Genomic DNA, 25,254 nt, shown 5'->3' with positions numbered 1-25,254 from the left:
GGTCTGTTTGCCTGGCTGTGTCTCTCCTTAAGCTCCATGAGGAGAATCTGTTTCATTCACTTTTTTATCCACTGCGCCTGGACCTGAAACATGGCAGATACTTAGTAAATATTGAATAAATGAGAGAAAAGCAAGACCAGGATCAAAATGGAAGCATATTTACCTGGCACCACAAGCCTATATTGTACTACAGAGCAAGAGTAATCTTCACAGTCACATTTGCATTCCTACTGCGTTCCAGGCACCATTCAAAGCAATTTCCAAACATGCACTTTTCCCAACAACCCTAAGTAGATGAGGATTTTGATGCCTAGATAAATAAGGCAACTTGCCAAAGGTAAGACGTTTATTAATTTGATGCTTTCCTCCTCTTTGGTAGGGGAGCTATGAGTGTTCACTATGTCTAACAAAATATATCACTTCATATTTTGCACAAAAGTACCACTAACATGCTTATGACAGACTTCAAGTTTGAGGCTTCAAGTTCTCTAAAACAAGTTTTAAAAAATCTTTAAATTAGAAAATATCATTTTATTTTAAATAACTATGCATCCTTTTTATGAGAAACCTGTTAAATTATTTTTCAGAACCTTTGCCAACATTATATAAATAATGTAAAATTTCAATGAAACTACCCTCCTTTATTCAAAATAGTTTCAAAGCCTTCTCAAGAAGGACAGATGGTGTTTTCATCATCTACAATAATATGAAGGCTACCAAAGTCAGTTGAGGTGAGGCAAAGTACCAAGTTTCATAGAGCCAGGCCATTAATTTAAGATGCATAAAGAAATTTGTTCAGAATTGGGAATCTTTATAGAATCCCAAAAAACCCACAACCTATTTAGCCATCCAAATTGTATCTCACAAGATGCTCAGTGCATTTCTATTTTTCTGCAAGAGATTAGTCAATATTTTGGTAATCAGATTTTGAGCAGGCAGTTTGAAGCTCTGCTTTTCACAGAGAAGGTGATCAGGATATATGTTGATGGCATGCTTTTAAATGGCAACACTTTCAGCTTCATCCTGAAGAAACGTAAGCCAGTTGATTAACTTTGTGTAAAAATCAATCCATGGCCATAGCACTGGAAGGAGTTATATAAAACTTAAACCAGTGAATGTATTTAGAGTGGTGGGATTTTCCCCCTGAATTTTGTGGAGATGCTGTATGTGCCATAGACAAAACTCAGGGAGCGCTACGAGGTCTAACAACTCGTGCTGGGGGCCGCCTCAAGCATCCGGCTCATGTCTACCTGAACTCTTAGAAAGCAGCCGTGTCACCCTGTGGCTACTCCCCCAGGCTATGATGTCTATTTTGGGTCAACACATGTGACACAGTTAGTAAGCTTTATTCTGTCCCAAAGCACAAAACTGTGTTCTTTGATTAGCCCAGGCTCTGTAAAAACCCTGTGCTCAGAAGCACATGATTGTGTTGGGTTCTTCAGAGCTTCCAGTGGAGCCCAGGGAGAGAAACCAGGATGCTGGGGGATGCGTTCTCCCCTACCCCTCACTGTGGGTGTCACACTGCTGGGGAAGAAATAAGGGAACAACAGCTGGAGCGAGGCACGGCCCTTGGCAGCAGAGCATGGTGTCAGAACCCAATTTGGCAAAGCCGAAATCGTTGGCAGTTACATCAGGAGTGCCAGGTCCTTTCCAGCTGCCAAGAGAGAGTGGCTGTGGGTGGGTGGGTAGAACAAAGAGGCAAAGGGAACAACGCAAACCCATTTCCAAGGAGGGATGGGAGATACACGACAGAGCAGCTGCCCTCAGAGATGTGACACGCTAGTGGCTACTCTGTGTGGGGAGGGAGGCAGTTGTCACAATCTGTATCAAGTGCATGTCAGATAAGGTAAGGTCGCCATGCTCGAGGAACTGTGTACTTGACACAGTGGTAAACTTCTAAGGAAGCACTCTGACTCCACACAGGAGGTTTAGGAACTAGCACAGGGGTCCTAGCATCTCTATGTCAGCATAGTCTTGGCCCCCAAAAGCAACCCATTAGAACTGCAAGGCTCTTGTGTGACTCCCAAGCCAGAAGAGGGCTCCTTGATTTTTAGAGAAACATGTTGGTAGGACTGCAGGGATCCACCAGGCTTACCAAAGCAGATTCAGTAGTCCCATTTGCCACATATGATCCCTTGAAAATGATATGTCTACGTATGAATGAGTGATCTCCTGGTAGGAGGAATGAAATATTAGTATTTAGTATATTGACTCCTTATGTTTGGTTCATTCTTACAGACCCTCCATGTAGAACTGCCACTAGGTATCACATCTTTGCAGGCACCTTCCTCTTTGCTTTTTTTCCCCAGTACTCCTTGGTAATGGGCAGTTTGATCCTTTTGCCTTTTTGTTCTACCCACCCACTTGCAGTCTTTTTTTTTTTTTTTTTACTTTTTATTTGGCAGCCCAATAACAAGCAGTGGGTCCAAAAGAAACCAACTACAAAGCCTTGAAACAAATGTTTGTCTCAGTTTTATTTTACTAATCTCACCTCATTCTGCTTGTCCACATCACTGTGATACATACAACATTAAATTATACAGCTCTTTTCCATATTCTTCCCTGTAATTGTTACCTATTTCTTTGATCTTTCAATTTAGTCTCTTTTGAAGCAGAAAATAAAAATTCCTTAAAGATGGGGGTGCATCTTTTATTATTTGGCATGCTATCTAATGTATAAAAGGTGAACTGTGGACAATAGTTACAGAGTTAACGCCAGGTGTTTTTATTTCTTCACTCAGCGCCTGAGACAGGGCATGTACAATTAGACCTTTAAAAATCTTTTGTGATTTATGAGATGATTCTCTATGTGTTTTTGATTGTGAATCTATCTTAAACAAGTTGTTTGACCTCTTTCTTTTTTTTAATGATAGAAATCCACTTTTTTTTTTTTAAGATTTTATTTATTTATTTGTCAGAGAGAGAGAGCACAAGCAGGGGGAGCGGCAGGCAGAAGGAGAAGCAGGCTCCCTGCTGAGTGGAGAGCCTGATGCGGGACTCGATCCCAGGACCCGGGGATCATGACCTGAGCCGAAGGCAGCTGCTTGACCAACTGAGCCACCCAGGTGTCCCTGTTTGACCTCTTTCAACACAGTTTTATTAACATACTTTCCAGATCTAGCTTTTTACGGTATAACAATAAAGCCAACCCACCCCCAAATCACTACTTTATGGTTTTTTCTAAAATCTTCTGGAAAAACAACAAAATATATTTGAATGAACAGTACTGATGTCATTAAATTTGAAAATAACTCCAAATGACTCTTTGGACATAGAGTATGCTCATCTTTGAAAACAATTCAGGAAGCTGTCTCTTCACATTGGTGGAAATGAATTCGTGCACTTTGCAGAAAGCACTTTGTTCTAAATTGAAGACTTTAGTTGGGATCAAATTAGATTATGTATGGGAAAGTGCCCTGTTAATTGGTCTATAAATATATGTCATTAGGATGAGTAATGATGATGGTCGTCATGGAACAGCCAAAATACGTTTAGGCAGTGAGGAGCTGGGACCTCCCCGGGCACGGCTGACATTCATGAGATAACTAGACAACTAAGTGCCCCCAACCTAGTGCTTCTGAAACTTTAATGTGCATAGGAACCACCTGGAGAAATCGTTAAAATGCTGCTTCTGCTTCAAAAGCCTGGACTCAGGCCTGAGTGTCTTAATTTCTAACAAGCTTCCAGGTGATGCCAACACTGCTGATCCATGGAAAACACTTTGAGCAGCAAGGTGCTAAGCCTTCACAAAAGTTGCTGATTAGGAAGAAAAAATAAAAAGGAAAGAGGATAAAGCCAAGGACTATGTTCTTCGAAGTGCAGCCCATCGATAATGGGCTCCTATTATATAACCTTGGTACCTTGCACCCCTAAACACACACACACACTCACCCCCCACCCACCACCACCACCCCAGAAGTACCTGAACAATTCCAAACACGTTTGAGGTGGGAGGAGGAGGTGTTTGGGATGTAAGAAAATAAGCAGTCTAGGATCCTTTTAAGGATGTTTTTGATCACAGTCCCCCTAAAAGCTTCTTGAAAAGAAAAAAAAAACTGTATTTCTGCTAAAATATTTTAAATTGACATTTAAAATTTTTTATCATAAATTTAAATAGCAGCCAAGGATGTTGTTTATGGCATATTACGAATATCCGTATTTTAAAATAAAGCTATTGTATCACTCTTCAGTGGAAACGTAAGATCCACAGTGATTTGAACCCATCATCCATTTAAAACACTTATAAACAAGCTCCTCTCTAACAGTAATTTCATGTTGTTTTTTTCTCTTTCAGCTTCCTATTTCACTTCTCTATAGATTTTTATCCTAATCTAATAGGCTTTTATATTGAAAGTCTTTTATTGGCTATCTTATGCTTCTCCACATCAAATATATATCCTATGACCATGTATGTAAAACAATTTGTTTTGGATTGGCTTATCATTATAAACACAAGTAACATTTGATTAGAACAGCATAAATTATGAATTTTGATAAACAATTATTACGTGACTATTAGTTGGTACAAATATCCCAAACAATACACAGAGGAGGCATAGAGCAGATTTATTGGGAAGTCTCATATCTGAGAGCCAGCAGAAGAGCATACAGGATCTCACCAGCTCTCATCCAGCAAGGAGAGGTGTTTAGGCCTAGGATCTCACCCAAGGCATTGGGAGGGGGCAGGGAGCCTTTATTTGACTATGTAACAATAGGAGCTTCCTAGGGGTAGGATGACTTTCTTAGAAAAGCGAAGAAGTTGGAGCCTAGGCTGGCATCAGCTAGAAGCCTCACCACTGTATTTTTGAGCTGGCTCATTGCTGGGCTGCCTAATGGGGTAAGGAGAGAGAGCCACTGAAGCCAGTTGGTGGACAAAGGATTTTTGTTTCTTGTCACCTAAAAAGGAAACATCTTTGGAGATATATTTCTTAATGAGATGGATGGGGGAGGATGTATTATGGTGCATGGAATAAAGAAATTATTTAAAGGATTATTTCTGAATTTGGCAATAATTCTGAATTCAGAATTATTTCTGAATTTGGAAATATTAAGATTAGGAATAGGTAAGAGATAAGTCTTGTTAAAAATGGGAGGAAATTTGGAAAGGGGAGTATGAAAAGAGACCCTTGACATATTACCAAGTGAAAGAACCCTATTTGAGAAGGCTACATGCTGTATTATTGGCAAACCTGTGAAGCCAGTAAAAAGATCAGTGACTGCCAGGGATTAGTGGGGAGTGAGAGATGAACAGGCAGAGCAGGGGATTTTTAGGGCACTGAAACTACTCTGTAGGATACCATAATGGTGGATACATGTCCTTATACATTTGTTAAAACCCATACAGTGTACACCACCAAGACTGAACTCTGATGTAAACTATGGGCCTTGGGTGATAATGATGTAGGTCAGTGTAGGTTCATCGACTATAACAAAGGTAGGACTCTGGTGGAAGAGGTTGATAGTTGGGGAGGCTGTGTGTATTGTAGAGACAGAGGGCATATGGGAACTCTGTATTTTCTATTCAGTTTTGTTGTATAGCTAAAACTCTTCTAAAAAATAAAGTCCAATAAAAAAAGAGAGACCTCTGATGATTGACAGATGATTTTAGGAAAAAGTACATGGAAGTTGAAGATCTGGACATAGCCATGCTCATGTCCTATTTAGAAAGTCTTCATATACCTTCAGTTGTATCTGAAACCTAGTTTGAAGACCTCTGGTCTAAGGTTATGGGAGAGTGAATAGACAAGAAAAATGTAGGAAAGATGGGTTATTCATCTGAAAAAAAATGGTTTTGGGAAAACAGGGTAGTCATATGGAAAAAAGAATAAGGATGGATCTCTGCCTTATACCTCATCAAAAATTAAATTCTGAATGTATCAAAAATTTGAACATTAAAAAAACCCTATAAATGTAATAGTAGAAACATGATTTGGACAGTGACAGGTATGGTTAGTGAGGTAGGCAATGAAACATAGAGCTGGTTTGTGTAATTACAAGAGAGCTCACAGATCAGCGTTGTCCTTGGTGTGTTAATATCCTGACTTGTGAAATAATACTAAGAATAATAGTTAACTTTTATTGAGCACTTACAATGTTCTGGACAATGTTCTAAGCTCTTTCCATGTATTAATCCATTTAATCTTCACAACAACCCAGTGTTGGGGCCTCCATTTTTCAGATGAGACAGTTGAGTCACAGAAAACTGAAGTCACATGATGGTTGGGGTGGAAGCCAAGATTTATCAATTCAAACAGCCTGGCTCTACAGTCCAGGGACTTAATCACCATACTCTGCTATGAAGCAATGCTTATTTCTATATATTTTTTTTAATGTTAGCTATACAGATTAATAAGTATTAAATTTTACAAGTTGTATCTATAGTGCTAACTTTAAACAATTTGTGCATTTACTTTCCTTTAGAAAAGCCTTAGGGAAAGACTGTTTTTCATTTAATAGTTCACTGAAAAAACAGAATTATTTTATCCTTAATATATTTCACTAACTGAAGAGTATAATTTCCACATCTTTGCAGGCTAACTTCACAATTTAATTCATGGTATTTAAAAAAATCACAGTCTGTACAATAGTTTTAGAAACACTGTTATTATGCATGAATTATTTTACAAACATGATTATCAATAGTTTATCATAGAGTGATGGGCAAACAATTGTCCTTCAAATTAATTTTCTGCTTATGTTGAAGTTGAGAGCAAATGTTGTCACATTATTTCTTTGGCAGAGTAAATCTGCAAACCTTGTTAGAAAAGCATGAATACCAAACAGCTCTAGCTTTATAATACTGTCGTGAAATGATTATTGTGTTGTTACAAAAGATATAAAATAATGGATTGTCAAGTGCTTGATAACAAAAATGCTCAATACTCTCTAGTATTAAATAATCTTTAAGATGAGACCAATTTTTGTTCAAAGTTAGATGAAAACTAGTAAAACCATTTTCTTATGGTGGTGGGATGTAGAAAGCTTCATTTTTAAGCCTGTACAATGGAGGGTTTATTGTTTTTGTTTTTGTTTGATTTTTAAGTTTTTATTTTAATTCCAGTTAGTTAACATATGGTATTATATTAGTTTCAGGTGTACAATGTAGTGGTTCAACAATTCCATGCATCACCCAGTGCTCATCACAAGTGCACTCCTTAATCCCTATCACCTATTTTGCCCATCCCCCCATCAACCTCCCATCCCCTCTGGTACTATCAGTGTGTTCTCTATAGTTAAATGTCGGTTTCTTGGTTTGTCTCTCTCATTTTTCTCCCCTTTGTTCATTTGTTTTGTTTCTTAAATTCCACATGAGTGAAATCATATGGTATTTGTCTTTCTCTGACTTATTTTGCTTAGCATAATACTCTAGCTCCATCCATGTCATTTTACAAACGGCAAGATTTCATTCTTTTTATGGCTGAATAATATTCCATTATATATATGTGTGTATATATATATTCCAATATATATATTCCATTATATATATAACATATATACACATATATACACATATATATGGACACTTGGACTGCTTCCCTATCTTGGCTACTGAAAGTAATGCTGCTATAAACACAGGGGTGCGTGTATCCTTTGAGTTAGTGTTTTTGTATTTTGGTGGTAAATACTTAGTAGCGCAATTGCTGGGTCATAGGATAGTTCTATTTTTAACTTTTTGAGGAACCGCCATACTGTTTTCCACAGTGGCTGTACAAGTTTGCATTCCCACCCACAGTGCAAGAGGCTTCCCCTTTCACCACATCCTTGCCAGCACCTGTTGTTTCGTGTGTTGTTGATTTTAGCCACAGTGGAGTTTTACTTATTCTAATCTGAAAGAGAATACAAACAGTGCATACAGTTACACTGCGCATGAAGCCCTGTCCTCAGCAGCCTACCTGGCAGGTCTTATTAATACAACTTTTCTCTTATACTCTTTCTTACTTGGAAATGATTTGGGCTTGATCAGAGAAGTTGAAGAATTATGTGTGTAGTACTCAGGGGGAGAATAATTTCTTGGCAACTTGTAGAATACCTTATCGGTGGGGTCGATTTTATTTAAAACGGAATTTGATAGCCTACTGGTAGGAGCTAGCTCAGGTTGGTGCTCAGGTTTCCTGCATAACAAAGAAAGCAAAGGAAAGAAAATAATAACTTTGTCGGGGAAGACCACGGTGTTAAAAGGAGAGAGTGCCCAAAGTTGCTCGAACAGCCGACCCGGGCCTTCGGGAGTGACAGAACTGTCTAATGGATATTTGTTTGCTCTGTGGTCTAAATTCTCCCTTTAGTCTCCCTTCAGTAAATTCTGTGTTGCTCAGTCATGTTTTGTGGAGTGATTTTCTCTTTTAGAGGAACCCACGTTGTGCTGAGTCCTGCTTATGGTTTGCACAGAGGGGAAAAGTGGTTGTTTTCTGGAGCAGCTGATATGTAGGTTACATGTGAATAATTCTACTTACTTAAAAGAAAAATGTCATGGCTGGGGGTGAGCAGTGGTTAACTAACCTCTTCTGTTAATGTGCCAGAGGCCCTTCTGGGAACAAATTGCTTTCCTTTTGAGAAAGAAGGCGCTCTGGGTTCCAAGCCTACCCTGTCGTCGTGGCAGCTGGGAACAATTCACACAGATACTCTCACTCTTCTGCCACCCCTGGTTTTGGCAGGAAAAACGATAAGTCATTTGAATTTTGGAACTAGAAGGGACATGAAGATAATTATGTTCAATCCCCTAAGTTAGGGAACAGAAGCGTAGAGAAGTTAACGACATGCCTAATGTTATGGCTCATGCTAGCAGGGGATGGTGAGAATCCAGGCTTCTGAAGTTTCCAACCAGTGTTCTTTCCACAACACCAGAGACTCTGAAGAAATCTGGAGAAGAAGGAGGAAAAATCATACCAGCAAATATAGCTAAGGCATCAGCAAAATGATGAAACTGATATGGCTGTTTTCTTCTTGCGATAGATTTTTTTCTATCTGACAAAATACACAAGATAGAAGAAAACACGAAGAGCCAAAAAAATATGTAGGTAGCAGGTGCTCAGTTTTGTGTATTGAGTTGTGTGTTCATCTTTTCTCATAGGTAAGAAATGGTTCCACCACCAGCTGCGGTGGGTGGAGAAAGAAAATTCTTGGTGGTGTAAGTTTCAATTGTAGCCCACCAGCTTAGCCATACAACACATGAAGAGATCATGATTATGAAGGGCCACACAGAGAGCCAGGTGTGCAACAGCCTACAGAGAATATGCATTTTCTTCAGATGTCACAAACCTTCGTTTTCATTACTGAGTAATTGCTATAATAGCACTCAGTTCAACCAACAGTATCTGCGATGGAGCAAAAGGAAACCTCAAGACAGTATTAGTATTCAAATACAGGTAATTCACAAACGCCCTGAACATTTTCTTTTTACAATGCTTTTCAAGTCACAGAAAATAATAGAACAATCTCTTTATTGCTGAATTCATAACCTATACCTTTTGAATTCTTGAAAAATATTTTAAAGGTTGCTATCTCTATGGTGCCATTCATCTTAGTGTTTAGATGCTCAGATCCATTAAGTAAAAAAAAGCTAAGAAAGAGACTTTGTCTCTCCCAAGCCAGCAGCCTCTAGTTTGAAGTAATGATTTCCTTGGGGAGGGTGAGAAGGTTCCTTGGATGGATTCACAGTGTCTTCCAAACAGCTGATACAAAAACCAGAGGGAGGCTTGGGTGGGCAGTCAATGTTGGCTGTTTGTGGTGGGGATTACAAAAGGAATATCCAGATGTATTTTCAAGTGGAGCCCTACAGAATCTCTCTCTTTCACCAAGAGTTTCTGTTTATGTTCTAACCAGTACTTATGACAACAGGCCTTTTGATATGGCATACTGCAGAGTCAATAATACCAAACTGATACCTTAACCACTGTGGAATTGGTCTCTCTAAATACAGAAAATCCCAAGGAGAAATAATTTTCACATATATTAAATAGTATTGTGGCTTTCTGCATTAAGCATACTTGCACTCTACAGGAAATAGTTCTTCAGAGGACATATATGTATGTCTTCTTATAACCAATAACCAAAGTAGATTATTTTAATGATCTAGATCATATGATAAAGCTCCTGTTTTATTCAAAAGGTGTCTACAAGAGTGGTATATACATACAATGAAATATGTATTAGTTAAGGATCTCCAGAGAAGCAACCAATAGAAGATATAGATAGATGATAGATAGATAGATAGATAGATAGATAAATTATTTATTATTAAAATAAATAAGTAATTAGGGAGGGCAATCTGCTTTACTCAGTCTACTGAGTGAATGTTAATCTCATCCAGAAACACCCTCACAGATACACCCAGAATAATGTTTGACCAAATTACAGAATACTATTCAGCCTTACAAAGGAAGAAAATTCTGACACATGCTATAATGGGGATGAACCTTGAGGACATTATGGTAAATGAAATAAGCTAGTCACAAAAGGACAAATACTGTATGATTGCACTTATATAAGGTACCTAGAGTAATCAAATTCATAGAGAAAGAAAGTAGAATGGTGGTTGCCAGGGACTGGAGAGAGGAAAAAATGGGGAGTTATTGTGGAATGGGTACAGAGTTTCAGTTTTGCAAGATGAAGAAGTTCTGGAGGTGGATAATCATGATGGTTGCACAACATAATGAATGTGTTTAATACCACTGAACCGTACACTTAAAAATGGTTAAGATGATAAATTTTATCTTAAGTCTGTTTTACCACAATTAAAAATTAAAAAATGGGACACCTGGGCGACTCAGTCAGTTAAGTGGCTGCCTTCGTCCTGGGTCATGATCCCAGGGTCCTGAGATCGAGTCCCACATCGGGCTCCTTGCTCAGCAGGGAGCCTTCTTCTCCCTCTCTCTCCCTCTCCTTGTGCTCTCTCTGTCAAATAAATAAAATCTTTAAAAAAAAAAAAAAAGGAGGATTCTGGGAAGATGGTGGATTAGCAAGCACTATGAATTTGTCTCCCCACCTAAACAACAATTGTACTGGCAGCAGGATCTGTCTGATACGACTATTTTGGAACTCCAGAGTCTATTGTAGGCTTGCAATTTCCAGAAGTCTTGGACATAAATTATGGTAACAGAGATTACAGGCTCTGAGTAACAGTGATTATGAGCTCTGGGTAACAGTGACCATTGACTCTGTGTAATTCCATTTTCCCCTTTGCTCCTCTAGTCCAGGGGACTATAATCTTGTGGTACTTTACCTCTAGCCCAGGGGACTATAATCTTGTGGTACTTCTCTGTTTTGCATCTTGCATTCATTCAACAGCTGCCTAACCAATTTCCCTACTTTAGATACCTACAGTGGTTTTGTTTTCTTTTTTGGAAACTGATAATACTTTTCTTCAATTAGATTAGGTCAATTTATGTCATATGCCCCTCCTAGACTGAAAAAAAAAATCATCGTATTAACTGAATGACTTTTGGATCACTAGGATGCACATCCCCAATACAGTTTCCTCTAAGGCACATGGGGTACCTGGGAAAGAGGTAGATACCTGAATAAAGTCAGGATTCTATTAATAAGGAAGAAAGAGGGATGAGGTGCTTCTTAGGCAACCAAAGATTTTCAAGGTTACCCAGCTAGCAAGAGATGAAGCCAAGATACATGTCCAAGCCATTGGACTCAAGACACTCTCATCATTGTGCAGTACAGTATAAGGTAGAGTGTATATGGCTGGTACTAGGACCCAAGTCTGTTCATTGCCAGTTTGCCTGTCTGTATGTCTAAAAGGCAGCTTGGATCCCTAGATCTGGGAATACAGGCCCCAGTTGCTGAGGTCACCAGATCTTACAAGCTGGCATTTCACAAGGAGTATGGGTTACATACAAATTCTACTTTTTTTTCCAATTTCTTTTTCCCTTGTGGCAGTGTAATTTTAGTCCTATGTATGTGCATGTGCATCTGTAAGCCCACGCTCTGATTATTATCAGCTCATACAGAAGTTCGCAGACCTTCCATTAGAAATGACAGTTTCACCACTGCCATTATTGAGGTTGTGCTAAACAAAAGATCTATTGCTCTATAATGCTCAGATTTTTTATTTTGCTACATGACATAGTATTGATCAAGTCTAGAGTCAGCCACAGTCACATCGACTTTTTCTAGTGTTACTGCTAACTTACTGGAAAGAGTCTAAATTAAAGAAATAGTGTTTAGCTGTTAGCACAATCTGTCACTTAATTTTTTTCAATATTGGACAGACTTAGGCATCTTCTGTTGCGTTTTAAGACATTCTAAACCAAGGACAGGGTCTAGAATTATTCTTAGTGGTGAATTCTGGGTTTCAAAGGCTACCCACATAGGATGATCTCCCACATACCCCTCAAATAAATTTCTTCCTTAGATTTCCCTCCCTCTCTCCCTTCCTTCCTTCCCACTGGAATTCCTAAATGGTTATGTGAGATTTAAGCAGTTTATCATTTACATTTTACTTATTTCTTGAAGAGTTAGTATTGCAAAACTGCTACAGTCATTCTTTTGGGATGGAGTAGGAAAAGAGATGAGGGTGTGGAAAGCAAATCCAATTGTCGGGGTCTTACAATAACTCTTGGCTAACTTAATATGACTCCCTGAAGTAGAACAACTCACTTTTCTGCTGTCTACAGCAGTAAACATTCCCATAGATATTCTAATTCTGACCCAGAGGGTGGTAGGAGTTTTAAAGAGTGTAATAAGGGGGCAATTCCAAGGAAGCCCAGTTTGTATCGCCTAGAAATGAACATGGTGGTACATTTGTGTATGGGGAAGAAGCAGGAGATTTGGGGTGTCATAGGGACATGAATAGTATGTGCTGGGATATTTGGGGCCATTAAGAATTGCCAGGATCACTGGGTGATTCAGGCCCTGATTAGCTAGGACAGAGCTTCTTAGGGCCTGGGAACTTCCGCAGAGAATGGATCTCATCCTCAGCACGTGAATGAGTGCTTTACAGGAGATTCCATCTAAGCAGAAGCCATCTACCTGTAACCCAGTTTTTGAGGTCCAGAGCACCTGGAAAGGTGTGTAGTTACTTAACAACCCCGTGTTAATAATCATGGTCAACAGCACATTTTGAGGCCAGAGCATGGAGTAAAAATATTTCTTCCATTTCTTTTGGGTTCATTTCAGACCAAACTGAATTAGCCTTAGAAAGATACCTGGAAATCTTTTTCTCTAGTCTCCCAGTTTTGTCCTTCCCTTGCCTTGGGGAAACTGCTTCCATTCTGCAGGTTACCCCCAACAGGTAAGTCCAGGAAGGTTTCACCCGGGGATGGTGACAGTAGAATTTTGTTGTCCTTCCTTTTGTGTTTTCTTAGGTCTTTAGACTCTTTAGAGAAGCACATTTATAAGACAAATTCTTCTATTCCTACCCTTAATCACTTCTCATAAATAGTTTTGATGCTTGTTATGATAAAAGATTCCTCCCTAGCAGAGGTGAGGGTGAGGAGGAACAGAGCAGGCAAAGGGATAGAGAACCCTATTCTGATATATACACCATAGCTGTCCATAGGCCAGGACCTGGAGCAGCCCAGGGGCAATATCCAGTTGCTTTGAGACTTGTGAAGAGGGGACTGAGGACTTGAAAGATACATAAAGTCTAACTATGAGTAGTCGACGTGTTAAGTGGAAGCATATATGGGGTCAACTTTATGGGCAGTGGTATGGGATTGTAATGACATAGTCTCTGTCTGTTTTACCAGTTTGTGCACAAGGGCTTTCTTTTTAGATGCTAGAACCAGCCAAGCTCTTATATAAAGTAAGTGTCCTTTCTGCCTTTTAAAATGGTTGGATTTTCTTTCTATGGATTTCCATTAATAGGCATATTTAGGTAGAGAAATATTGTATCTTATTTCTATGGAGTCATTTATATAATAGAAACTGAAATTCAGGGCGCCTGGGTGGCTCAGATGGTTAGGTGTCTGCCTTCGGCTCAGGTCATGATCCCAGGGTCCTGGGATCGAGTCCCACATCGGGCTCCTGGCTCAGCAGAGAGCCTGCTTCTCCCTCTGACCCTCTCCCCTCTCATGCTGTTTCTCTCTCGCTCGCTCTCTAAAAAATAAATAAAATCTTTAAAAAAAAAAAAAGAAACTGAAATTCAGACCATCTTATGAGGTGTGTCACCAGAAGCTAAAAAGCATTGGGAGCATCTAATAAATGTCATAAGTTATTTTTTTGTTGTAGCAACATTATTTTAAAGAGAATTCTATTGAGAGTGACTATGAGGATTTATTAGTTAGTATTTATAAATCTATTTAAGCTGCTCAGATAAATGGAAAATCTAAACAGTTATGGTCAGGAAGGCTGAAATGGGTTTGAGCTTGGTGACATAAAACTTTCATCTGTTGGCCTCTTTCCTCATCTGCAGGCAAACATGCACTCATTTGAAGCTTTGGTGTTGAAGATTTCAAAGGAAGGACCCAAGATGTAAGTAAGCAGAAGGTATGGGTTTCTTGAAATTTATTTTCCTTAAGTTTGACACTCAAAAGAAAAAAATATGGTATTAATTTGATGGTCATACACAAGAAAGAGGTACTTTCCCCTGTGAGGCAGTGCATCATAGGGGTTGAGCGTGAAGGCTTTGGAGCCAAACTCCCTGGGTTCACATCCCAATTTTGCCACTTGTTAGCTGTGTGGCTTTAAGCAGGTCACTTAACCTCTCTGTGTTTTAATCTCCATCCTTTAATAACTTGGATATCTGGATGGCAATGTACCAAATGGCATATGTCTTTTCTACCAAACACTTTTTTTATTATGAGTGCATAATATATGCAGAGTGTGTAGGTAATGCTTTCTTGGTCAATATTTGCATCTGCAAGATAGCATTAACCACCATTCCTTGCTACAATAAGGAGATGTACTAGAAAAACCAGTGGAAGCTCACAGAATGGAAGAGAGGCAGGAGAGCCACATCTGGGGAAAGGGCAGGAATCAAGGATGCCTTGATAGGCAGGTAACAAGAGCCAAACCCAGGTCACTCCTGGGACTGGTCTGGCTTTCAGAGCTCCTCTGCTACCCAGAATGCATCTGACCTCCAAACATCTCCTCCTGTTCTGTCCGCTCCCAAGCTTCAGAGTCTTGGGAAGCAAGGATATTTGGCCGAGTTTCTGGCATGGCTCTTCCTGCCCTTCTTCCTGCACTGTATCAGGAGTGGGTAAAAGATGTATTTGAACTTCTTGGTTTCCACAGCAGGAGGTGGCAGTGGAAAGCACTCACTGGAGTCTGTCCTCCTGTCAAGATTAGATAAAATGGAGAATTCTACCAGTAGGAACATGTGGTGTTTCTGTGTAGTAAAAAAAAAAAAAAAAAAAAAAAAAAACCCCACAAATCTCTGCTTTACTTATATAAGACTTCAAATTTTCCTCAGGAGCTCTATGAGCCATGGTGTGGTGGTTAAGTGTTTAACAAATGACTCTGGCCCTGATTTGTAGCGTTCGTACATTTCCAAGGGCAAAGGCTCCTACCGTGGCCAATTCCTGGCTACCCACATGACATCTGAACACAGTTGAGAAGAGAGGTACAGCAATATACTATTATATAATATGTAGCCATATAGTTACAACAGATGTACATAACCTCAGGTGCATAGATAATAGTGAAATATAGTAAAATAATGTGGAAGTAATGAGTTTTGAGTATTTATTACCTTTGTTGTTAACATTATTTAGTTGTAAGCTTACACGATTTAATTTTTCATAATAGCTGTATTTTAGCAAATGCCTTGCAAAAGTTTTCAAAAAAATGTTGTGAGCCAGCACACTATTGCCTAGAGGATGGATCAATAATGTTATTGAGAGAGAGATCTTACACAATACAGTGCTTGGTGAGAGGCCTGGGACCTGGACATTTTATACAGTACATTTTTGTACATTGGGGATCCTCAGTAACAGATTGATAATAGTATCTGACATTTACCTAACAAAACACATTCTTATTCAACATTGCATTCATTTTTGATCCTCACAACAAACCCAGGGAAAAGGTATGCAAGGTATATTATAGGTGAGGGAACTGAGTCAGAGAACCGAGGTGACCACTGACCAGTGGAGTGGAAACTAGATTGGGGTCCTTGAGACTTCCAGTTCCCAGCTTTTTCCACACCAACCTGTTTCTTTGAACCCCTTGCCATCCCTGGAACAGCTATTTATTATGGGCAGACCTGTAAATAATCTGGGATATGTATGTCAGCATTTATTTATTCCCGGAATTCAGCCCAGGGGACCCCTCCCATCTCTTCACAAATAAACAATGAAATGAATTTGGAGGCCAACAGAATGGACAATGACAGTATGTTGCATTAGCAGCTTTGATGGCCAGACTACAAGATGGCCCCTGGCCGTCGTTACCCCTGGTGTTCATGTCCTTGGACTCCTTCACTGAGTAAGGCTCTGTGTGGGACAGATAGGACATCGCAGAAGTGATAGCCTACCACTTCTTACGCTAGCTGCGAAGAGCGCTGCACTTTCTGTCATGTTCTCTTGGGTCACTGGCTCTGGGGGAAGCCAGCACAGTGTTGTAAGGACACATAATAAGCAGCCCACCAGGCAAAGAGCTGAGGCCTCCCAGCAACAGCCAGCACCACTTGTCAGCCATCTAAGTGAGCCACCCTGGAACTGGATTCTCTAGTTCCATTCAAACCTTCAGGTGACCATGGCCTTGCCTGACATCCAATTGTAACCTCATGAGAAACCCCAGGCCAGAATCACCGAGTTAAGTGCTACCAAACTCTTGACTCTGTGAGAGTGTCTCAAACCATGAGAGAGAACTAAGGTTTGTGTTGTCTTAAGCCACTAAGTTTTGGGCAGTTTGTTACACAGCAGTTGATAAACTGGATTTCTTTACAAGCTGCACCGTATAGGTTATGGGTGATCTTAAATACAGAGAGGTGTTAGGGACTTAAGGGAGCATTTCGAGTAATTGTTTATTGTTGTTTTATTTTTGCTTTCCACCAAGGAAATTCAATTTCAAGTCAAGGTTCTGAAGCTTTGTACAATACAACTTTTGAAATGCGTTTTGTTCTTAATGCTTTCCTAAATGAGCTGTTGTCCATGGAAAAGAGCACTCTGTACTGAGTGCATCTGCAACTCTGGAGAGCAAGGCAGCTTGAACTGGAATTCACTTTGGCACGGTGAAGTCACCTCAGCCCTCTAGACCCCACCTTCACTGCTATCTTTCATTCTTTTGGGTTTCTGGGCCATGGCATCTTTCCCCTTTGGGAAAACCAGGACAGGGGAAAATAATGAAAGAAATTAATTAGGAAGGGAGAGGGCTAGGGACCCATTGAATGTTGGGGGTGGAGATCTTAAGATCATTTGCCAAACACCAGCCCCAACACCCCAGGGGGGACTGAGCCATGACCCCTTCTCCTGGCGTCCCCGCCCGCAAAGTTCGCTCCTAGAAAAATCCGCTCACGTCCCCAAGAGCGCAGGAGAGGATCTCAGCGAAGCGGGAGGCTCTTGTGCCTGCTGGGAGAGGCGGAGCTGGGATTAACCAGCTCCTTGGCGCTTTTCCTCCCAGCTGGGGGAGGACGAGCACGGACCGCGGAGTAGGCGCCCAACGTGGGGCGCCCGTACGCGGGCGGAGGAGACCCGGAGGTGGGAGAGCGGGCTGCAAGCCTTGACCCGCGGCCGCTACCCGCGCCCAGCGCGCACTGCCACCGAGCGCCGGCGCCTCCAGCATGGAGTGGGAGCTCAACTTTCTGCTCTACCTGGCGCTCTTCTTCTTCCTGCTCTTCTTACTTTTCCTCCTGCTCTTCGTGGTCATCAAGCAGCTGAAGAACTCTGTGGCCAGCACGGCCGGGGCGCTCCAGCCCGGGCGTCTCTCCGTGCACCGGGAGCCTTGGGGTTTCTCCCGCGAGCAAGCGGTGTGACCCGTAAGGCGCGGGCACTAGCGGGAGGGCACGGAGCTGCGCGGGCGCCGGGCTGGGTCTCAACCTCGATTCCCTGTGCGCGTGGCCGCCCAGGTTCCAGTGCCAGGCTCGGTTGTAGCGTTGGCAGGTTCGTTCGGGTGTTGAAGGGGTCTGCGCAGGGGCGAGTTTCTCCCCCCTCGGGGTGGTTCTGGGCTCGAAGCGCGCTCGGTTGCCAGGCGCGGCGGGTGTATGGGGTCTGGGCTGGCGCTGTGCTCTTGGGGACGGACCCTCAGCTTTTCCGGGGTCGAGAGATGGAGAAAGAGATGTTCGGCGGTTGGAGCCGGAATGGCTTTGGGCACCTGCAAGCTCTTCTTCCCAGTCCCACTGCATTTTAGCTTGTGCGGAAAGGAAGGAAAACTAAATCATTCAGATAATTCAATCCAACCACTTCCAAACCAAATTTGACATCCCAAATCGAATGTCAACCTTAATGTCCAAATTACTGAGAAAGTGTGGGCTTTGGGACAGGAAGCAGGAGGAAAGAGTATGCCAAATACTGCTTTAAATATCTTTGCGCTTTGGCAGACGCTAAATGGGGTTCGTCTGACCGCGCCAGAGAGGATTCAGGGGCCCTTCTTCCCCTTAATCCCTACTCCTCTTCTAGCCACCGACCCCATTGATGCCTGCTGAGTTGCCACACCAGGTGGGTTTAGAATCTCAAACGGCGGGAGGGTGAGCGTTAGCGAGTCATTTGGGAGATGCCTTGGGGGTGATGAAAAGAGGTATACTGTTCACACGTTGTAAGGCAACAGGAAAAAGAGGAGCAAGGCTGTCGTTTCAGGTTACGTGACTAGACCATTTGCCAGAAGATTGGCGGGCAGCATTAAACTTCTTATTAATGTGCCCTAAGCACCCTCCAGGCACTGTCAGTTTGGGGGAATAACAGTTTCATCTTCCAGATGCTTTTTCCTCGATTTATGTCGTCTCGAGTTCTGGAACCGAGCTGTTGCCCTGGGTTGGTGCGCTGAAGACCACCACTGCAGTTACAGCTGGTAAGAGGCAGCCCTGCACGGAGAGGACCGGGACAACCCGAGACGGACCTTCGCTGCAAATGGTAAGCGGGGACCACCCTTGATTTCACTTTGTCCCTGGTTGTAACTGAACTTCTGAAGACCCAGAGCCTAAAAAAGTGAGAGGTTGGGATCGAGGAAACGGATCTTAGGATCCTAGGATCCTAGGACCTAGGATCTTAGAACCGATGAGCTTTCTACTAGGACTGGAGGAGCCGAACTGATTTCTAACTAAGTGCAAGAATCAGTGTCTATGCAGAGGAGCCTAGATATTAGAATGGGATGTGAGGAGTGTTTATAATTGTAATAATCATTTTGCTCTTCTGGAAAACAGTGCAGGGGGCCTTGGAGTTGAAATACGGAATGCAGATATACTTGTCTTCAGTAAGGGAAGATTTGGGTTCAGTCACATTAAGGTGGGATGAGCTGTCCGTGTCATGACTGAATATTGAAAATATTTATTAATTTTAGGTACAAGGACCATGTAGAGAGGATAAAAACAAGAAATACTAAGTTTTGCCTAAGTGGATAATATGAAAGTGACGTGGAAGACGATTATTTTGATAATTCTAGGGAAGGAAAAAGTACTCTCATGTAGGTAAATGGGAAAATTTTTTTGGCTGAGACATTCAGATAATTTCCCACATTTCTATTTCACTTTTCTAGAACAGCCCTGTTTTAAATGAAGTATAACTGTGTGTGTATATATTTCTCTCTCTACATATAGAAATATACATATAATTCTCTTTATATAAATATATGTAATTCTATATCTCTATTTATCTATCTATACTTCTCTTTATCAGAGCTATGGTACGACTTGTTTTGAATTTCCAGTTTGAATCCCAGAATCAACTGCAGTGACTCTATCTTGTATTTTGAGCAATAGTTCTGTAATTGATTGACACCCCTGCAGTAGCATTTAGTTATCGGGTTGTATGGTTAATATGGACATTGAAGATGAGTGGGGGGAGTAGTTAATTAGCAATTATTTTTTTACAAGGGTAGAAAACAATCACTTCATACTTTATAAATAACCAGAAGGTAAATTATTTTAAACACCTCTGTGACTTCTTGAGTTTGTAATCCTTTAACCTTCCCAGCAGTGCCCCTGGTGTCCAGAGGTTTAAACCCTCCTGACTCTTCTAGAGAGGAGACTAGAGAACTCAGGGTGAGTAGTTTGCTGCCGTCCCGTCCCCATATGAAGCCAAGCTCTGGGTGGTTCTACTGACTCTGCTCCCTGTGAAAGGGTGGTTACTTTTCTATCTTGTGCCCAGTGCCATTTTATAACCTCCTTGTAATCTAATTATTAGTTACTAAGTTCCCATTTGTCTAGGCCAAAAAAATGAATATTTATTCCTGTTATTTAATCTCTGCTTGGAACTTGGCCCTAAACTCTGGAAATTAAGGTCCCTCATATTTGCTCTCAGAACTTGCTGCTGTTCATCTCCTGCCTTGCCCTTGCTTGGTTAGACACTCTGCTTTTGAAACTGGGACACCCCATATATAAGCTGCCTTTTTCTATTGTTTATTCAATCATCATTTTCCCAAAAGTCAACAAAGACCAGTCTCCCAAATAAGAACTACTTTTGAGCTCACTTTTTTTTTTTTTTTTGGCTATTGGTATATTCTTGATCTAATGCTTTGACACCCACCAGGGTCTAGGTTCCCAGTTTGTGCATGTTGGCTGTTCTATCCACTGACCACATTCTGATCCTGACTATCACTAAACCAAGTCTATTTTTGAAGATGGTATGCATGTGGGCTAGACATGAAAATATTTGAAAAGTCAGGAACGTTTAAAATAACTGCTCATCATATAATTTGATTATAGAAGGTTCTTATGTTCTATTTTCAATAAAAGGTTTTTAGTGATTCTTCAGCGATGCTAGAAGCCTAGTTGAATTTCTTACGTCATGAGGAAATAGGCCATAATTCAATTATTAGGAAATACTAGTATTTTATTTCAAGTGTTCTTATTTCAGTGTTTTCTCTAAATTTCGGTTGTTTGAAATGACTTCAAATCTTATTAGGATAATCTTGATTGTGTCGCTGATTTCCAAACCTGTAAGTGCAATGAATCAGCAGTTCCACTTGGAAAGAGAACCATTTTCAGTTGAATGAGAACAACATCACACTCACACCTGCAAAATCTGAAATGTCTAATAAAGTAGATTCCTATGTCTGAACTTCAATTTTAGGGCACAGCTGTAGATGCAGGACTGATGCCATCTGGTGCAGTTCCACAGAAAAAGAGATAAAATTTACCCAGAGTGTGCCATGTACTGGCTTTTCTGGGAATGACAAGGTGCCAGGATTTGTTTTTGGTTCATTCGCAGGGGTGGAAACTTGGAACGAGGTGAGTAAAATAGATGCAATATCCCCATTTATAGCTTGACATTTTATATTTCCAATTCTGTTTATAGTTTCAAAATAAGTGCGAAAGAGTTCATTTTTTTTAATGGCCCAGCATTTTAACATTGTAAATAGTTAAACCATTTAGGATAGTGGGAAATGTTTACTTTTTCTAACTCATACGTACTAATCTAGGGACTTTTAGAATGCTAGTGGTACTAATACAGTACATAGAAAATATGTACAGAGTACTGTACTTTGGCTTTAATTTTTATAGCTACTTTGAGGTAGGTGTGCTTATTTAAGCTGAAACCACAATTAAAACTCTGGTATCATTAGGAAATCACTGTCAAGTGTCTGTGTTACATACAAGGGAAAGCTAAAAACTGAGTTGCAGATCTTTGAAGTTAATTTGGCGGGGGGGGGGGTTGAATCAGTGACATCAATTCTCAACACTACATTTCTTACTTTGTCCACACAAAATAAGATTATAGATTAAATAGTGATCTGATTAATTATCTGAGTAGTTAGCATCTTACTCCATAGGAATGTGGGCAATCAGGGCAGACCTGTGCTTAGAACAATAGTCAGAACATAATAGGCATTCAGAAAAAACTTCCTGATGAAGTAAGCTAAAAATCCTCTTGTTTTCCTTAATAGCAGCTATTTTATGTAATAAACCTAATCATTTCTTCCACTGTTGCACTGTGTAGACATGGGTAGGTTGAAGTTAAAATTTTTATACTTTTGTTTTATTAGTATGACTCTATGAAGTTACTTGAACTTTATTGAATATATATGATTCTTCAGGCAAGTGTTTTTACAGTAAGATGGGAATCTTGCTTTCCTATTGGGAATCAAGACAGATGGCTACCTCAGAAATAGAGTAGGAAGTTACTGGACCGAACAGTAGCTGAAACAAAGTAGGGGTTTTGTTTCGTTCTCATGTGACTAGGAGGTTAGGGGCAAACTATTGCCGGTGTTCTTTAAGCAGCTCACAGATGTCAGGGTCAAGGTAGCCCCTGAGGTTTCCTTGGCTTTTCCCTTAGGTTCCAAGATGGTTGCTGCAGCTCCCCCAAGAAGATGAAGGAAGCTGAAAGGGAAAACAGGGCATACCATTTTGATTCTGCTTCCTTTTAAAGAGCTTTCTCAGAAGCCCAGCAACTTTTACTTACATCTCATTGGCCAGACTGTGTCATATCTGCGAGGTTGCATGAGAAATGTTAGTTTTTGTAGCTGGACAGATGATGGCCTTCAACAAAAAAAATCTGAGGAAATCTAAGGAAAAAAGATGATGGCGGATCTTTGGGGAACAAACTAGCAGTCTGTGCCCTGGTTACAAAATACAGTTGTCAAGGAGCATAATGATTGAAACACATCCAAACTGTAACTCCTTCACAGCTAATAGTACTCCAAGCAACACTGCTCTGCCCAGAGAGTGAGCAGAGTGAAGACATCCTAGGTTTTTTCTTGAAACACCTGCCAGAACTGGCTTTCGCAGTCAGCCAATATGCTTGCCCCACATCAGGATTTTCTAGAGGAGGACCCTGGGAACCTTCCACTTCCTTGGAGGACATAGTCTATGGAAGTTTGGAACAGGATAAAGAAGGCTGTACCTTGCTGCTTTCCCATCTGCTTCATGTATCTCTAATTCTCCTTACAGATTTTTGGTGGAGTCTAGTTTGTTTGATCCCCAGAAAAGGATCATCCCTTTCATACATAGGAAAAAGTGATCTATGTAAAGAAAGGCTACTTTACTCCCTTCTGTGACTCTACCACCCATCTCGGAATATCCTGGGAGAAGACTTGCTTCTCAAAGCTGCTTCCATAATCAGCCTACATCCTGCCTAAGCAAAGGAAGAAGAAACACTTCCCACATCCAGGGTTGTCCAAAAGAACTTTCTGTGATGACAGAAATGTTCTATATTTGCACTGTCCAATATGGTAGCCACTAGCCATGTGTGACTAGTGAACCCTTGAAACGTGGCTCGTGTGAATGAGGAAGTAAATTTTAATTTTATTTAATTTTAAATAATTAAAATGTAAATAGCCATGTGTGGCTAGTGGCTGTTGTATTGTACAGCGCAGTATACAACTTTCTTTTTCTTGCATTTTCCAACTACCTGGGAGGGGTTTGAGCCAGTCATGTGCTTGGTGTTCCATCGTCGTCACTCTCCCACCTTGCCATTGAACTTGTGTCCCAGAGAAAAGGAAAAATAGTATCCTAGAACGAAAGTCAAGATGTTAACTTGACATCTATACATTGTACGGATTTCTGTATAAATGGAATGATCTCCTGGGAATGGGTCCTGTGATTGATGTTTGTGATAATTGATGGTGGAGAAATGGTGGTGGTGCTGGTCCACTTACCATTCCTAGTGAACATTATGCGTTCCTAGTCAGAGTGAGTCAGCAGGAATAATTTTGTTCTGTTGTGCAATTCGTTCTGGTTTATTTTTGTAATATTGTGGCTGCTAAGTGATTATTCAATGTGTGTTTTTCAAAATACTTAGTGGTTTATATTTTTTAAAAGACTGTGAAATAAAATAATTATATGTAACTCAGTTTTTTGTGTGTGTGAATTATTCTTACCCATAATTTTTAAAGAGTTAATTAGGACAAGGTTAATGGATAGAAGGAAATATTTATGATTTACTTATTTATTTTTAAAGATTTTATTTATTTATTTGAGAGAGAGAGAGCAAGAGAGAGCAGGAGCAGGGGGGAGGGGCAGAGGGAGAAGGAAAAGCACACTCTCCGCTGAGCAGGGAGCCCTATGTGGGACTCGATCTCAGGACCCTGGGTTCATGACCTGAGCCAAAGGCAGACACTTAACCAACTGAGCCACCCAGGAACCTGGAAATATTTATTTTTATATCAGATTTTTTCATGGGCATGTCTGTATGTCAATTAATGTTATGTTTTAAAAATATTAAATAATATTTTTATCATATTCAGAGTTTGGGTAAAATATGAGGGGTGGTAATTGTATTGGGTTAATTTTTCCTCATCTGGTTGTTTTTCTATCTTGAACATCACTTGGATCTTGTTTCTCTATAGTGCCCTGTCTGGGGTTATTTGTCTTTTGTTATTGAGTTATAGGAATTCTTGATATATTCTAGACACTATTGATCTATGACATATGCTTTACAGCAATTTTCTTCTAGTTTGTGGCTAGCCTATTCATTTTCTTAGCAATGTCTTTAATAGAGGTATTTTAAATTTTGAAGTTAGATTTATCCACTTTTTTTTTTTATGTTTATTGCTTTTTGTGTCTTCTCTAAGAGACTCTTGCCTATCCTTTAGGTCACAAAAATATTCTCCTGTACTTTTTTTCTATACTAGAAGCTTTATAGTTTTAACTTTTACTATGTCTGTTATGCATCTTAAATTAATTTTTGTGCGAGGTATGAGGTAAGGATTAAGGTTCTTTTTTCCCCCTATATATATAAAGTTTTCTACCCTTTTGTTGAAAAGACTTTTCCCTCTCCATTAGACTGCTTTGGCATCCTCTTCAAAAATAAAATGACCATATAAGTGTTGGACAATTTCTGGGTTCTCTGTTCAGTTCCATAGGGCCATTCTCATCCATTATAACACTGTCTTGATTCCTGTCGTTTTATAGTAAGTCTTGGTATTCACTACAAAATGTTATTGAATCTGAACTTTTATAATAAACTACTGAAGTCTGCATCTACACACAAAAAGAGGCTTCAGTAATTTCAGTTGAAAATGGTCAAATTCAATAAGGTCAACCCTACCCCAATACCATGCTTCTTTTATTCTCAATTCTAGTTCCACCCACAATCTGAATCTGGATTTAAGGTAGCACTTGGTGAAAACGTGGGTCCTTGTGTTTCTACATATCTAGGTAACTGGGAAATATCTTATATTTCTGTTACTACAGTTGAGAGCAAATTGTACTTTATAAAAGGTACTTTTTTTTTGGGAAAGCTAAGTGATACAAAAAACAAAGCACAGAAGTTC

The 25,254-nt window shown here is 40.3% G+C and overlaps 1 protein-coding gene across 4 annotated transcripts in view; it reads left to right on the top strand.

Annotated features, from left to right (window-relative positions):
* The window catches only part of SMIM43 (small integral membrane protein 43), a 39,953-nt gene extending 16,122 nt beyond the window's left edge, over nucleotides 1-23,831 (top strand). The window contains exons 3-7 of one of the 4 annotated variants that reach the window (XR_010409531.1): nucleotides 9,068-9,362; nucleotides 14,363-14,421; nucleotides 18,802-20,083; nucleotides 21,114-21,271; nucleotides 22,317-23,831. Coding sequence is in view for 2 of the 4 variants with exons in the window: in XM_064585014.1 (XP_064441084.1) it covers nucleotides 17,672-17,863 (192 nt within the window). In the remaining 2 variants the exon portion in view is untranslated. Of the gene's footprint in view, nucleotides 1-9,067; nucleotides 9,363-14,362; nucleotides 20,084-21,113; nucleotides 21,272-22,316 lie in introns of all 4 variants that reach the window. The other 3 variants (XR_010409530.1, XM_064585014.1, XM_054508770.2) reach the window with 3 other exon arrangements.
* The last annotated feature ends 1,423 nt before the right edge of the window (nucleotides 23,832-25,254 follow it).

The sequence above is a fragment of the Mirounga angustirostris genome, unplaced genomic scaffold (genome assembly GCF_029215605.1).
Source record: "Mirounga angustirostris isolate CCGP_5_RB_7025 unplaced genomic scaffold, mMirAng1.0.hap1 SCAF_2, whole genome shotgun sequence".
NCBI lineage: Eukaryota > Metazoa > Chordata > Mammalia > Carnivora > Phocidae > Mirounga > Mirounga angustirostris.
Note: the sequence above shows the minus strand (reverse complement) of the source record. Positions and strands in the feature narration are given on the sequence as shown.